This window comes from Anas platyrhynchos, chromosome 1, assembly GCF_047663525.1.
Source record: "Anas platyrhynchos isolate ZD024472 breed Pekin duck chromosome 1, IASCAAS_PekinDuck_T2T, whole genome shotgun sequence".
In the NCBI taxonomy this organism is placed as follows: domain Eukaryota; kingdom Metazoa; phylum Chordata; class Aves; order Anseriformes; family Anatidae; genus Anas; species Anas platyrhynchos.
Window position 1 is genome coordinate 16,011,783 of NC_092587.1, and position 17,227 is coordinate 16,029,009.

General features: G+C 35.5%; 1 protein-coding gene across 2 annotated transcripts in view; it reads left to right on the forward strand.

The window, feature by feature from the left end:
* CPNE8 (copine 8) overlaps positions 1-17,227 on the forward strand; it is a 102,581-nt gene that overhangs the window by 77,474 nt on the left and 7,880 nt on the right. Inside the window, exons 14-18 of one of the 2 annotated variants that reach the window (XM_038167416.2) lie at positions 5,137-5,183; positions 5,951-6,132; positions 8,060-8,187; positions 11,784-11,886; positions 15,298-15,355. In XM_038167416.2, the coding sequence (XP_038023344.2) occupies positions 5,137-5,183; positions 5,951-6,132; positions 8,060-8,187; positions 11,784-11,886; positions 15,298-15,355 (518 nt within the window). Of the gene's footprint in view, positions 1-5,136; positions 5,184-5,876; positions 6,133-8,059; positions 8,188-11,783; positions 11,887-15,297; positions 15,356-17,227 lie in introns of those variants that run through there. The other variant, XR_011806549.1, reaches the window with a different exon arrangement.

The window sequence follows — 17,227 nt, forward strand, 5'->3', positions numbered from 1 at the left end:
TTCTTTCATTTAGTTAAGCAAGGGAAAGAAAACACTGAATCTGCAATAGGCACGATATTGGCTCTTCTATAAATGGATGCTTGTGAAATACTTCATGTTCAGAACTTTCATTGTAATAGATTTGAAGTGTCTAGAACTAATACTGATTTAATGGAAAAGTTGACAGCTTTAACTGTAACAAATTGGGATTACAGTATTGATTTGATTTGTATTTTGAGTCTGCATGTGTTTAATTGGGGTATTCCATTATAAGTATCATCAACGTGACGGTTGCTTTTTTTTAAAGAGCCATGACGAATGAAATAGTAGTTTGTCCATAAATTCTAATTTAGTTTTATTTCAGAACACTGTTTTTTATATTAGTATGGTCAGAAAGAGATGGATATCTCTTTTACATCTGTGGTGCATCAAGTAGCACCATTTTGGTATCTGGCTTTTCCTTGTGTCTTGACACTTAATCACATTTTACTACACTGACCTTCCCACATTTAAAAGAGAGCACATTGTGCTAAAAAAAAAAAAGTATATTTCAAAATCATATTCCTCCTACCACTTACCAATTAATACCAATTAATAGCGTATTTTCCTATCAAAACACCTCCCAGAATATGGCTTAGCCAGGAATATGAGGGATATTGCCTTGAAGAGGAATGCAGTTGAAATAATCCTGGCTTATAGGAATGACTGTGAAACAAACAAACAAACAAATATCTGTTAAAGTAGATTAGTTTATAGGTTGCTCTGTTTTATCTAAAAGAGAAAGCTGCAAGACTAAGTATACAGAAAGGACACTTCTGTACAAAGTTTCTAGATAGACTTACTAGAGTAGGGTGTGAGCTAACATGCTACTTTAGACGTTTGTAAATCATGAAAATTTCAGGAGCTGAATCCTCTTTTAATCCAAAAGTGTTGTCATCTTTTCTGTCCCAGATTAGTAGAAGATGAGTGGAAATGTTTCCCCACCATCATGTTAAAACTTGCCCTCATCCAGGTTTTCAGATATGAACACCCACATGTTGTTTGGATCCTAAAGGCTTTGGGCATTCATTTTTAACTGAGCTTTACTGAATCATTGATGGCCAAAATGGAAATTTAAAATTGCTTTTATGACAGCTATTTTCATCCAACCAGTGCAGCATCTAACGTAATGACATACATATTTGATGTTCTGAGGAGACCTCGTTGAGCTATAGCTGGGAAGCAAGGGCTGCCATAGCGGTGTATCTTAGAGGCTTAACCAGGTATATTGTATCCTTGGAGAATAATTAGAAGTAATAAAACTCTACAGGAGGAATATTCTATATTATACAGCTTTTATCAATAAAAGATTCTTTATGCTGAAACTGCATTTGCAAGCATCTGCAAAGAGGAAATAAAAAAATTACTGTCACTGAGGACTTTTTAGACTAAATGCCGTGGTGACAATACAGACCCTTGGCAGCGTTAGTTACTCCATTAGCTCAGTTACAGATTTCCACACAGTAAGTGATTCTCAAACCTTCACCAGCTCCCCCCTGCTAACAGACCAGCTGTTTCTCTCTGAAGCCACAGGAGGAAATTCATGTTTTCTTCCAATGTGCCGTTTAAAAATCGGATGCTGTCAAGCCTAGTCAAAAGCTACAACCAGGCTAGGTTTGTTCCCTTCTGTCTATCAGTTCTGGTAGAACCCTTATTGAAAGAAGCTGGCTTTTACCTTGCTCTCCCAAATACACAAACAAAATACCTGCTGTGTGATGAAGGTCTATCTGTGGTGTCTCTCTACCAGCTAGATGGTGGCGTTAGTGATGTCTCCAGCTCTGAGTCCACAAGGCATGTTGCTGTGCTTGGACGTCCTCTCTGAGCCCTCCCTGGGTCAGGACATTCAGCACCTCAGCCTGCCAAGCAGATGGCAATGTTTCAGCATCTTTTGCACACTGTCTCATGACCTTGCAACCTCTCTGAAGTGGTGGTGTCACAAGCTTCTCATTAAGCTGCTTGAGGAGTGTGCAGCTGGAAAAGCAGGGCACAACCTCGGTAAATTAATTTCCTGATTAGAAATAACTTAACTTTTGAAAAATCCAGAGAATTAGAAATATTTTAAAATAATGACAAAAAAAGCCTTGGACCTTTGCCTCGAGTAGTTTGTCCTTTCCACTTCCCAGGGCCTTCCTGCCTCTCACTGTGAGAAATTTGCTAGCATGTTACTATCCTGTGGTCTGTAAGGGTATTAGATTTAGCAGGGTCTCCTTCTGCAGCTCTTTTGATTTCTCTTGACAAAGTTTGTGTTGCCATTCAGAGCAGTATCCCCTACTGGGTACACCTTCTTTCATCATACATTAATGTAGGAAACTAGAGTTCCTCCTTCAAATTGCACTTTCTGTATAAAAAAACCACTGATCTGAGGGAATGACCAAATATGATAAATCATGAACCTTCTACTTTCAGAAGGCCATGTTTTAATAAAATATGAGGTTTGTAATAAAAAGGAGAGTTCATAATATTGTACCTTTTTCCATCGCAGAATTCTCATTGTTAGAACAGTTAAGTTTCCCCAAGCAATGATTTTATCTGTTAGTCTCCCACAGTGGTGTTCTGTGATAGCAGCCAAATCACATGAATCAGACTTTTCTTTTTTAAGCATCTCACCAAGTCAGCAGTAGCACTGTACATTCCTTGTCAATGCTGAGGTCAATACTGCTGCGTGCTTATATTGAAGAAATGAGGTGCAATGCTATATCAGCTGAAAACTAAACAAAGCAACAACAAAAGCATGCAAAATGAATAGAAATGTTTACCTTGATCCCAGCATTTCAATTTTGTATCTGTAGAACTGTAAGGTCCCTTTGCTTTGCAAGTGTGCTGAGGAAATAAATTAATTGTGAAGCAATAGTGATAAGGGTGATTAAAAGTCACTAAAGAAGTGAACAGTATTGTCATCAGGGCAGGGAGTTGGTAGTGTGTAGTAAATGCAACAGGCTGCTCTGAGGATAAAAGGAAATACTGAGTGTTGCCCATCCCTTGCTTGTTCTTTGAAGCAGATTCTGCTCTTGGGTGTGGGGGGTAGGAGAGATGGGTGGGTTTAAAACTGTATCTGATCACATTATTAATGATGGGCATGTGAGTTGATAGGTTGGGGTTGAACTCAGGAACTTGATTTTTGAGTACTTCTTATACTCACTGCTTTTCTAGCCCTTCTTAATTATTATTTTTACTTTGATATCTGTATAGGTCAAACAGTTGCCAGTATGGCGATTTTATCTTTTCACAAAATGATGAATTACATAATTGAATAATTCTTTATGCCATTGTACCTAATCAGAGTGTGGCTTTACCATATAATTCAGCACAGTTAGAATGCCTTGGGTCTTCTGTGGTTTGTGTGCACGAAATTGTTGTCTTGTAAATTGCCAGTTTCTGTAGCATAGTACTATGGAGATTCTGTGCTTCTCTAAACTAAGATCTAACTCATATAGTGCCACTAAGTTTGGGAAATGTGAAGTATTTTTGTTTCATATTGCATCTTAAGTGCACTTTAGTGTCATTTTAAGATTTTTAGAAAAATGTACAGAGATAACAACATAGCATTCATATATTACTGTGAAAAAGAAGTTTTTTGGTTTTCAAGATTTCCTAGGTGTAGGTGCATGCCTTCTGCTTTTTACGTGTGTTGAGAATCTTTGGTTTCCAAACAGTTAATGTTTTTGTGTGCTTTTGGGCACTGTTTTTAAAATTACTTTCTTGCTGTTTAGACTAATACTGTACGTCCCTTCTAACAGCATTAAACTACTCATGAAAACACCCCAAATTTCATTCACAATTTTCATATGAATACTTGTTTAGATTTCATCAGCACCATAGGAAACAGCTGTTTGTATTGTTTTAAAGTCAAAACTAGATTGTCCTGAGTTAAACCCTAAGGTAGCTCAGCATATCCATCCTAAATAATCATTATTTCACTGCAGTTATTTTTTGTATTGCAGATGTAACTCTAAGCTTAGAAGACTTTTATAAAAACAACCAATTAACCATCTTAGATAAAGCTTCAGTTTTCTTGGTGTGTTTTAAAATTTGGATTGTTTAGTCATGCATCTAAATTTGTCTTGAAGACTTCGATTTCACATGTTTTTTTAAATTTTGAGCATCCTTATACCAAATGAAAGATTTTGTGGCTACTGTTTGTTACACAAAATACAGCAATCTAAGATCTTGTCAAAAGCCAGGTGTCAAACTGTTGATATTTCATCTAAATGTGCATGAGTTAAATCTATTCAGTAATTTTCAAAGAGCTTTGATCTTTGCTAACTTGGTCAGTAAGTTCATTGTAGTGCACACCAAGAGGCAGAAATTTGAAGGAAGATGTAAAAGACTTAGTCTGAGTAAAAAGTCAATTTTCAGATCCATCCAAACTGTTCTGCCTGATCAGAGTCTTACTAGCTAAGAGATTATCTCCAGAATGGCAGTATTTTGTCCTGAAAGAAGTTATGGAACAGAATTGCATTGAATGGGATTGCCACTCACTAAGTACATTAGTGAATGATTTTTTTTGACAACAATATGCTAACAAATGCATGATAATGGCTTTAACTTAGCGACTGCTCAAAATTCTTGCTGCCAGATTTTAATTTTATCTTGCAAAATGTTCCTTGATGCACTCACTCGAACAATTGACTATATTCACATGAATGAAATCTCCTGCCAAAAAATATGCTATCCTCTCCAAAGATTTTATATATAGCACATTCTAACCAAAGACATGGTTTTGGTGTTAAGAGCAGGTTAGTAAGACCCTACATGCTTTGTCAAAGTCATCCATGTCTAGAGCTAAACTATGTCCAAGGAAAAAGCAATGTTAATGTTGAGAATGAATTAATAATGTACATGGATCATAATAACCTTACTGTTGATTTAGAATTTTTCCTAAATGATGAACAAAGGAAAACATAGGAAGGATGAAGTAAATAAACTTTTTTCAGTATGCTAATACAATGGTGTTGTGTAGCACATTGTTGGAATCCTATAGAAGTGTTTTCAATGTGTTTTTTTTCTGTATTAGAAAGTCAGTGTCCTATGCTTTGTCCTCAACTGATATAATTTCTTGTTTATTTTTCCATATAACAGTTAAGCTATTGATAAAGTTTGTATTTGCTTATTTTACAGAACCCAAATCAATTTCACAGTAGCTATTGACTTCACAGCCTCCAATGGTAAGAATAAAAATAAGTTTCTTCTATATTAATGTGCTGTGTTCAGTTTTAAAGCACTTTTTTTGAGATATGTGTGTGTACCTGTACCAGTGTTGTGCTTAACTGCTTTGTATTACTAAGTATTTGTATACTTGTACCATCTGGAATCAGCTGAGCAGTTACAGACTAGAAACCAATTCCTGTCCGGAAAAGCAGGACAAACAGAACAGCTAGATTTATTTATTTATCTATTAAATCTATGTGCAAAATTAAATTAGTAGGAACAGTTTGCAAATATTCCTGTACTTTCTGATTTTTTTGTTTATGTATTTATTATTGCTGGGAGAAAGTTGGCTAAATTAGAGACCCCCTTGAGAGGGACAAAACAATGGAGTTTCAGGTAGAATAAGGCTAAGTGTGGTGAAACTAAAATAAATTTTGATTCTCCTCCAGAACTACTTTCCAAATCTCATCATACTTTCGTATATTTCATCTTAAAAGTACATGTTGTATGTTATAACAGTGATACAAATTTACAAGTTTAATGACAATTTCTTGCTGCCCTTTCAGTAGTGGAAAAGGTTGTAGCTACTACTGTTAAGCTATTAAAATTGTATTCAGAACATTGCATTTTTACCTGACTTAACCACAGTTATGTGTATAGGATTTATTTTTTTTTCCTTTTCATGATTTTTTCAATTTCTGCTTTCTTAGATTTCTATCATTTTTAGGAGAGAAAATCTGGGAGTGATTCAGTTGTAAAGTAAACCTGACTCTTGCTTCAACAGGTAATCCTTCACAGCCTACTTCACTGCACTATATGAATCCCTATCAGCTGAATGCTTACGGCATGGCACTGAAAGCAGTAGGTGAAATAATTCAGGACTATGATAGTGATAAAATGTTCCCAGCTCTAGGTTTTGGAGCTAGGCTGCCTCCAGATGGAAGAGTATCACATGAATTTGCATTGGTAAGCTAATAAATATATATAAATATTTTTTGAATTTCTGTACTGCAACCAAATTTGCGGAATTAAGGTTTTAGTGTTAAGTAATTACTGGGCAAGTAAAGAACAGAATATGCTAATTCTTATGTCTAAAAGACTACTTCAAAATGTTCATGCTAGTGAAGTTACTGACAGAAGTCCAGAGTCAAGATGTCCCTGTAGGCCAAAAATAGTAATAAACCTCATCTGTAGCAGCATGAGAAATAAATATTTGTAAGATTTCAGCTTGAAGCTAATCTATCTTAACATGCAAGTGAACCATGATCCAAGATCATCCTTTATTGTTGTTGTTGTTCTCTCTCATTTTCTGGGATCTCTTTATATTTTACAGGCTGCTAGTTTAGAGATTCCTAGAGTGGAGTATAGGATGAGGTTACAGGAACAAATCAGATTTTGTATATGGGCCAGTTAAATTACAAAGCTAAAATCTAACTGGATTTGCTAGAAAGGTTAACGCGTTGAAACTGGTGTTTGAGATTAGTGTGGATATTTATCTACTTGCTTATTTTGAGTTTTTTGTTCTTACCTGAGTAGGATAGAGTTCTCAGCAAATGTAGGTGTATCAGTTGAGTTTCAATCAAATAGCAGCAAAGACAATGGCAGAATAGTCTGGTGATTGTAGATGTGTAAATCATCTGTTAGTGTGTGCTAGAAACCAATGCCACATTTCAAGGAGAGGTTTTCCATATGGATGGCAAATTAAAGCAGATGTAATTGCAGATATTAATTTGAATTACAGACTTCCCTTGGGATTCTTTTAGCAAGTTCAAAAACATGGAAACAGATAGTAATTAAGACTATTAAAACAGCAGAATTATTCCTGGCTACTTTGAGATTTTAAAAGTTTATTCTAAAAATAATTCAATTAATACATTTTAATACATAAAGTATTGTGGGTGCTTTTACAGGAGGAATAAACAGTCTTTCTTCCTTCTTGCAGACCTAAACATGCATAGTCGTCTCCCATTTAATTCTCAGCAGTGATTTCAGCAATCTTTTTTAACATTCCAGATCAATTCCATGAAAAATCCCCTTCGCTTTTCTAGATTCTAAGGGAGATGCAGTGTACTTCAGAATAAGATACTAGCACATTAAGTCAATGAGGTGTTGGCATAAGGAAGAAAGTAAGGTGATTTGGAAGGTTTGAAGCCTTACATGGTTATCTATCTAGCCTGACACAGATCATTAATCTGCAATTTAGCTTTTATATTTGTATTATCATCTGAAAATAGGTATCCTCATAGAGTCATCATAGAGCTAGGCAGTAAAATGCCTACCCAAAGAATTTACAGTCTTATGTGCAAGTCCCAGATAATTCTATGGGTTTCCAGAGACTAAGTTCATTTCTTCATCTGTTTATATTAGATCTAAAATGAGTTTTCCAATGCAGAACAGTATACCAAAACAACAAAGAGGTTATAGCTTACCTTATACTCACATACTGTATGAAGATCAGCATTTGGTTCCCATTTCTTTTTCTTCATGCTTTTAAAATAAGAAATTATTGAGACATAACTGTGCTCCTAAATTTGATTCCAGTTTTACATTTGTCCCATAATTCATACCTTAAATGCACACAGAGAAATGCTTGTTACTGTTCCATATAAAGACTGTTTAATTACCCTTAAGATGGTATTTATGTCTGGGAACCTGTGCCAATGATTCAGACTGCATATAACATGAGGCTGCTAAAACCTCCTTCTACAGGCAATTAATATTCAGAACCAGTCAGAGCTCGTACATTGGACATTGCTAGCAAACTCTTTGAAGAGATCCTTAAATTCTTAGGTCTTTGCCATTGAAAAATGGACACTGGATAAATTTTCACTAAGCTGCATCATTTTTCCTTCATGGTTATTTTTAGTGATTATTTGTCTCTTACTTTCATTAGAATGGAAACCCTCAAAATCCGTACTGCCATGGCATTGATGGAGTAATGGAGGCATATTATAGGAGTCTAAAATCTGTCCAGCTTTATGGACCTACAAACTTTGCCCCTGTAATTAATCATGTAGCAAGGTAAGCATAAGAAGTGCTTTACAGAAACTTTGTACTGTTTGTATAGTTGTTGCATGTAGAAAACTAACAACAGTTATATGATGCCAAAATTTGAAAAAGGTATTTATGATGTTTTTTTCTTCTTCTGACTTGATTAACTTATATGTGTAAGTAGATCTGAAGACCTTGTGATAGTATTACACAGACTTTGAGAGCTGATTAAAAGTAAATAGAAGTGATCCAGTTGATCTACCCTATGTTAAAATCCTAGGAGAATTCATAATGAAAAAATTATTCATGGGATCACTCTGCTATGTTCCCTTTTTGTCATCTGAAGCACAGTAATCGGAATTTCCAATTCACGGATAAGACATAAATCTATCAAAAAATTCTTAAAGCGTAATTTTTAGAGATATGCAGTTCCTTTAATCTCAGTGTCGAATACATTTTGCAGGACTCTGGCTATGATTCTCAGCTGGTAAGGGTACTGCTAAAGCAGTTGTACAGTCTCTGTTGGGGAGCCACAATACTGTGTTATGCAACACCTCCTCTAACTTCTCGAAGTATAACCTTTCCTGTGTTTTTAGAAGTTTCTCAAGGAGGATAATGTTGCCTTATCTTGGCAGACAAGATCTTGTCTTACAGTATTCCTCCATGTGTTGGTATAGGAAAAGAGGTACAGATAATTTAACTAACTACCTGAACAAATGTTATTTTATTCATAGATACATAGAAAGAACTAATATTCATAAAACAAAGCATCAGGGATATGTAAATAATTGCATGGTTAATGTTTTACTATGAGCTTGCAGTTATTGTAGCAAAAAATATTTACCTGTTCTATTTATTTGCTTATCTGTTATATTTATCTGTTCTTGTTACTGCTTTTGCTGTTGTTCTACTGCCCAGTAGTAATAATTTGCAAATTCTATGGTACAAATAATTGGCTGTGCACTCCAGCAGGGCTAGAGAGTTGAGTTCAGTTATTTATCATTAGGATTAATTGCTCTATCTTTGCATCACACTATTTAAATCATATACATGTATATTCCATTGCTTTCCCTTAGCAACTACCTATCTCCTTTTAGGCTTCAATTTGACATGATCTCTGCAGTAGCAGTCCTCAGACTGTAGTCTTCTGTCAGGAAACCTGCCAGCCCCTATGATAGATGAATTCCATGTATGTGTCAGTGCCTTGTTAACTGGAAATGAAACCCATTGACTTTCATCTTCTTTCAAACTGATTGTACCAACTGAGCTGGCTGGTTCTGATTTTGGCAATTAACATTAAGCCTCCTGTTCATTACAAAAAGAAATTGAAATCCTTGACCTAGTACCATCAAAACATTGGTATAAATTGAGTTCTTCTCACCAGTTGTTTCTCCTGAATACTTGTCAACTTTTCCAGAATTGCAGAAGCCTGTCACCGTCATTTGTAGTTCTTCCACTGAACTTCCATCTAAATATCAACTCGTTGCAAACTTTGGGAACTTCTTCTGATAATGAATCGCTCTGCATTGGAAGTGGAAAAGCTACATGTCTTCATTTCTACTGCATGACCATCATTAATACAATCCATGGACTAGACTCAGTAACAGCATCTCCCCTCAAAGTTCAGCTTCTCAGCTATTCTGTTGACTCTCATAGACATATAGACATAGCAGTAGAAATGATGATATTCCTCTCCTCTAGCCTGCAGTTTCTTTTTTAACCTATCTTTGGTCTCAGAGAAATTTCTTCTTCCCACATCCCTCCTACTTAAAAATACATCTCTAAAGAAATCTCTGGAAACTATGTCAGATATTACTGTGCTCTCAGATCTATTGTGATCTCAGAACTCTTCCAGAGGTCTTCAAGCAGGTAATGAGTTTGTTATACTTCCTTCTCTAGGATAATACCTAGCTAAAGAATTATCCAAACTACACCAGGTTTTATCTACTGTCTTATATCATCTCCCCTCTTTGTATACGATCTTCCAAAAGGCTGCAGACTGTGCTCTTTTCCGTGGATATTTTGAAGTAATCTAATTTCTGTTCCATTTTTTATAGTGTAGAGATGTAGACTTAAGTGCTCTGAAGGGGTAGTGCATTTTTATTTTACTCTCATCTGATCATCCCTTGTCTCTGAAGTCATTAATGAAAAGATTATGAGCATTGTGGAAAAATGAGATGAAAGAAGTCTTGATGTTGTAGGGAAATGTATTCCATGGTACATCTTGTTAATCTATATATTTGATTCCAGACCCTACTGCAAACATACAAACAAAAGCTGTTCGACAGGTTGTTGACTGTGTGACTTTTATACCCATCTATATCTTGGGAAGGGGAAGGAGGAGCGTGATGGTTTTCTGAGAGTTGTAGATTCCATTTCATACCCAATCCTTCAAAGTCTTGCGAGTGTTATGGTTACAGCCTCTTGTTTACCGGCAGCACTCACTTGCAAATTTCCATCAGAGTTAGAATATTCTAAGTAACACCATGAACATCATTAGAACACACCCTGTCCAGTGACCAATAAGACAGTGAATTCTGACAGTTTTATTGTATTCTAGGGCATATATATCATCCCCAAGTACATAATTCCATGTGGAGAATTCTTTTTTTCCCCTGCTCTCCACACTACTCATGGCCATTTTTCTTACAGAGTTACACTACCTGACTCCTTGACAGCACCAAGAGCCTTCATGAATGTAGCAACTACTCAGGCTGCTGTCGAGTGAAGCAGCAAGTGGAACATCGTGCTCCATGCAAAACCAATTATACAGGACACTTTGACCCTTGGGAGTTGAAAGCAAACAAATTCAAGTCTTGGTTTCTGATATGCAGGTCACAGAGTTCAGTGAAGCTGCTGCAGACTTGCTATCTTTCAGAACTTTCCAAATCTTCAAAAGCTGTTCATTTTCAAAGAGTAGTTGCTTTTTGGTTCCTTTGGCTGAGGCAGGACTGGGATGGCACTGTATGTTTTTTGTCTTATATACAGCACAGGAAGAGGCTTGAGTCTAGAGGGCCTATTTATGGGTGGTATAAAGGGGTGTAAATACCTTAGCCAACATTTCAGGGTGCATGTTCAGCCATATTACAAATCTATACATGAACTATAAATCTGAAACTGAGGTCAATGGTATGTAACTTCTTTTTGTAAGACAGAAAAAAAAAGGTGTTTATGTAGTGTGCTAATTCCTGATAAATTTTATTTGTGCTATAAAAACAACCATTCAATAGTAATATATTCTCTGCATACCGAATGACGTTTCCCAAAGGTAATAGCTATTAAATAACTTTCTAAAGACCCATAATTCTATAAATTGCATTGTGTCCATGCTTTTTTTGATAGTGATACAGACCCCATTTTTAACTGATTCAACACATGCAGGTTATCAGTATCGATATCGTGTTAGTTACAGTTATTTTATTAGATACTTTTAAATGTTCTCAGTTGAAAGTAGAATGCCCATCTTAACTATGAATGGCTTCACTTTTGGAGATCCATCACAATTAATTATTTTTGTTAGTCCTTAGTAGTCAAATTAAAAAATACATCTTTTCCTCATATTAGCTCCTTTTGTGTAAAGGGGTTTCTTTTACTATCATAATGTACTTTTTTTTTTTTTCCTTTAGATACGCTTCTTCAGTAAAAGATGGCTCCCAGTACTTTGTTCTTCTCATTATTACAGACGGAGTTATTTCAGATATGGCTCAGACGAAAGAATCCATAGTGAATGTAAGTTCTGCAAAAAATACTGAAACTTAAAATAATTCTGGGTTTAAATATTTTGGGCAATAAACTAAGTCTGTTATTATTTTAGACATTAAATTAGTTCTGTAAATTAACCGTTCTTTCCAAACAGAAAAAAAAATGCACAAAGATTAAAGGAAACCAGAAGTTGTATCTCAGCTTAATTAGTGTTTTGTGAGAAATGATACTCTTCTATCTAACGCTGTATGTTCATACAACTTTTATAATCTGTGTCTTGATCCCTCCTCCCTCATGCACATCCCACCATGCAGCATTTCATAGTGAACCTCTGTTTATTTTTCAAATAATTGCATACAGCTTTGATTTTTCTTTTTTTTTTTTTTTTTTCCCACCTTCAAAAAACCACCCCAAACTTTCTGGTCCCAAAGGTCAGGTATAACTGTCAGCTGATAGCCTTTTAGATAGTTCCCATGAATTTTAAAAATTCTTAATTGTTTCTCAGTTTCTTCATTATTTTCAATATTTTTCTCTTCAAAACTGCTATGCTTATAAGTAATATTCTGCATTACAGACACATTCTGTTCTTCTTTTGCCCTTGGGAAATGTCAGATGAAATTACACACACAACCAGCTTCCATCTAGGGCTTGAAAAGATCCATACCAATAATTTTAAACGCACCACAGTGGATCTAGTTACTAGGAAAGTGATGGGTGAAAAGCCTACATTAAAATAATTAAGCATCACGTCAACATGAATGGCATAGAATTAAGTGACATATTTTTGAAGGCCCGCTTTCACTACTTCCTACAGTAGTACTATTCCACTTGTAGGGTGCACAACAAAATATTACTGAAATGTTCCCTCTCTCACTGGAAAGCAAGATGCCCTCAAGCTCTACCCAGCAGCATATGGACAGAGTTTGTATGTTGATAAGGACTCTCTCAAACCATATGATAAATTTTTACCTCTTCCAGTTAAAAATAGGATAAAGCCACTCTTACTTTTATAGGAGATAAACAAGCTTTTATCTTGGAAGTTCATTCTCTAGCCTACCCTGGAAGTTTGTTATCTAGCTTCCTCTACGTGGCAAAAAAGCTACATAGAGGGAAAAAAAAAAAAAAGAAAAAAAAAAAAAGCTTTTGATTTAACTGTCCCCTTCAATTCAAAACCCATATAGAGGGTAAGTAAGAGACCAGCAAGTTTGATTTATTGTGAATTTGTAAGATTAAGTAATTTGTCACTAAGAAATACAGAAAAGCCTTGTTTCCATGAGTAGGAAATGCTACTGGAATAATAGGAACACTAGCTGTTACTCTGCAACTGTCTGGAAGTACAGCAGATGTATTGTTAGCTTAGAATGAGCACAAATTCAGAAATATTACTTCTGATGAAGATTCATTAATTTTTCTGTGTAGTTCTTGCAGTGTGAGTACAGTATACCACGACTGAACTAATCAAATGCAATAGCATTTTCTTCAGTCGTAATAATATTTGAATTAATAAAAAGGGCAGTGATGTTAAATACAAGTTGATGTGTATAAGACTTGGGAAGAGTATATTTCATTTTTTCTCACTAATTGTGCTTTATACATCCTCCTTTTTACAGCATATATGTCACACATGCTGTTTTATTAAATCGTTTAAAGGTTACTCCGTCATTCAGTAAATGCCAACACCAAGTTTATGTGCAAAAGTTGAACTTTTTGTCTTTTCACTGACCTTGCCACTTACTGTTTCAAAAGTATTGTATCACATACTACTGTGTCTTCCTAAATAGGAACGTCCATGAAGAATGTTTTATTTACACTCAAATGCTGAGATTGTAGAAAACATCTGAAAAACAGAATGTGTTCCATGCTGTTTTAAGTAGAGACTTCATGTCTGAAAAATACTTTATACTTGCTATCAGTGTCTTACACAGTTTATTGCAACTCAGGTACAGTTACACTCTCTTTATGGTCTTGAGTCATGGAATGGCTGAGGTTGGCAGGGACCTCTGGAGGCCATTTGGTCCAGCTCCTCTGCTCCAACAGGGACACCCAGAGCCAGTTGACCACGACAACGTCTGGTCTTTAACCAGTATCTTTAGTATTTAAATTAACTAGGGATTATTATATCTTTTTACTTTGCTACAAGATTTGAGTTGGAAGATTGACTACATAGTAATACTTCATTGTGAATTTGCAGTCAGTGTATAGCACACACCGTACAATGTAGAGTGGTGAGCACATTAATGATGTATCGAATGTCATACTTTCACTGTTTTAGTTAATGTGTATACACTAATTAACTGTAAACCTTCTGCTAGAAGAAAGTTGGTTTTATATGCAATGTTATGACAGATGAAGAATGGGAAGTGGGGATGGTGCATCTAAAACGAGAATGTCTTTTAGATCATGCAGAAAAACACTTTTTATAATCCGGAAGAAAGCTATAACAGTATGTTCTAAAACCACCTGACTTCAAACTTCAGTGATGCTGAGTTTAATTTAGCAGAAAGCATACAGCTATGATTTTTGGCCAGTGTAGACTCCTGTTTAAAATGACTGTAGACATTTCACAGTTCAATGGAATATCTCAATAAGGAACATTTGTCAGCCCTGACATTTGTTAGATGATTTTTTTAGTTGTTACCCTCCTCAAAAGAGCCAGTTTCAGATGATTTCTCTACTGGATATCTGGTGCTGCTATCAGGGCAGGAAAATCCAATATTTATGATGCTGTCTTTGTAATTTTAAAGGTTTTACAGAGAGTTCAGTCAGGGAAAGCCAGATATCATCTTTGCCTTTTTTCATTGAATAAAAAAGATAAAGTAAAATTAAAAATCTTAAATATAAAGCAGTTCAATATCTTGTTTACTTTGTGGCATGGATGATTAACTTGAATAAAATTTCATTCATGGAAGAAATATCAGGTAGATATTGCTCAAATAGGTGATAGATTCTTCTGAGAAAAGTTGGCATAAGATCTATGTAAGAAATACAGGGAATTGTGTAATTCCAAGCAGCTATGTAATATCGAGAAGCAACTGAGTACATTCAAATAAATGTCAGACTGTCACTAGGTACATATTTACTATTACTGTCAGTTTACAAAAGATTCTAAGAGAAATTTGTCTTCTTAGTTGTCATCTTAGTATTAAATCCTAGCATAGTTGTGTTTAATTATGATCCTATATGATTCAAAGACTTTATAAGGAAAAAATAAATCAAAATGATCATCTGCCTTTTTTGTCTTCATCCAAGATGCTTTGGATGTTTTGTACTTAGCACTTAAGCAGACAATTTGCACTCAGCATTTTAGGAGGTGAGGATGAGGAATTGCTCTTTCAAGCATTACTTCTGCACATTTTTTGTTCATATTGTCCTCGGATCTTACGTAATAGTGGCAGAGGTTATGCAATGTATTAAACCTCTTTTTTTCTTCTTTTGAAGGCTTCAAAGCTTCCAATGTCAATAATTATAGTGGGGGTAGGACCAGCAGAGTTTGATGGTAAGTGTTTTAGTGTTTTTTTAGAATGTTTTATGTTTGTTTACATATTAGTGATATGTGGCTTTTCAAACAAATATTGTTCTTTAAAAAAAAACATAATATAGAACAAGCAGTAAGCACCGTTGGCATTTCCAGCTGGATTGATTGATAACTCAGTATGATTACAAGCTACCATGTCGAGCTGTATAGCCCCTCAGGCTCTCTGTTCAAGTCACAGAACCATATGGGGGCTGAGCATCTACATTGCTCTAGAAGATGAGTGGCGAAAAAAAAAGAGTAAAATAAGTATACTCAAGTAATTTTGAATTTTTTCAGCATGCATATTTCGTGTCAGCTGAATGGAAATTTGATCATTTGTTCTTATTGCAGTAATAAAATACTAAGGAAAGTAAATAACTTTGAAGAGGTGATCTGGGTCAAAGTGGGTTTCACTTTATAACAGAAGTGAACCTTACTGTCTACCAGCATTGGGAGAATATTACAGCAGGAAAGAAATCACCAAAATTATTTGCATATGCTTTCATATGGTGTTCCAGAACAGCACTCTCTATTGCAATGACTAAGCTGCTTCCATTATTTGGACTAATTTATTAAGTGGCATCTTGCACATCAACACACAATGAAGTGTAGACATTCCTTTTATATCTGTTTCTCAAAGTTACACATCCTTCTTTCTTTTCCGTTTTAGTACTCCTAGTTAGACAGTATGTCTTCTTTTGTACATGAAACTACTTAGTACTACCACAGGTATATAATGTAAGTAGTCCTCAATGACTGTACATTTAAATTCCTATACAAATATTCCAGGAGTATGAGAACAAGAGGAAAAAATGATACAAGAAAAATAATTTATTGGGGTTGACTTTCTTATGCTTTTTGACAAGTGGTATATTAAAGTATCATATTCCTTTATGAGATTGTCCAAATGGACATTCATACTTCCGATGATTGTATGCCACAAGCAATGAGAAGAGACCATTTCTCTTCAAAAAAGAGGGAAATTTGCAAGCTTTACTTTCCCCCAGATAATTCAAACTCTACACCTATGTTACTTATTTTTTCTTCACCCTTCCTTTGCCTTTTCCCCTTCACTCTTTGTCCAGTCCTTGAGTTTGCTCAAACTCCTCTTGACTGTCGGGTCATGTAGATCCTGCCTTCCTTTTACTTCTGGAGGCTGTCTTTACTGAGTTTTTGGGGTGTCATCCCTATAACTTCTGTTAAAGCAGGATTCTGTTTCTATTGCAGGATACAGTTTCCATCTTTGGACTGATGCCCCATGAGTGAAATTTACCTATTAGATGTGTGCCAGATCTGTAAATCCCTCAACACTCAAAAGGGCAGAGAAGCAGAGAAATTATTTGTCCCATATACATAAGTTGTTGGTTTTTTTTTGTTTTGTTTTGTTTTTTTTTGTGGAAGAAAACAACAATCTCCATGTTTGATGTAGACACTGAAAAAATGTGTGTGTAGGAGTGTGTACATTCCAGGCATACTCTTACAGTTCAAAGACCAGTCAAGCTCTAGTTCTGCTGTAGAGAGACTGAGCTACTTCTCTCCAGATATCACTGCCCACTCTAGATCTCAAAGCCCCTGGGGGCTACCAGAGGGATAAAAGTCTGGAGCATAGATGAAAGTCTGAAGCTTTGATAGATGTCATGCACCTTTGGCACAGCTTTGTGTAAGGATGTCAGGATGACGACAAAGACTCAGATCAGTGTTCTGTTTTGCCCAGTGATCAGACTGTGAAATGGCCACAGGTGTTTATCTAGAGAATGCTAGAAATGAAATAAGCAAAAAAAAGATATTTCCCTGAATACTGTCTTCAATTCTGAATTTATTGAGCAGAATGTGGTTTATGTTTATTTTGGAAAT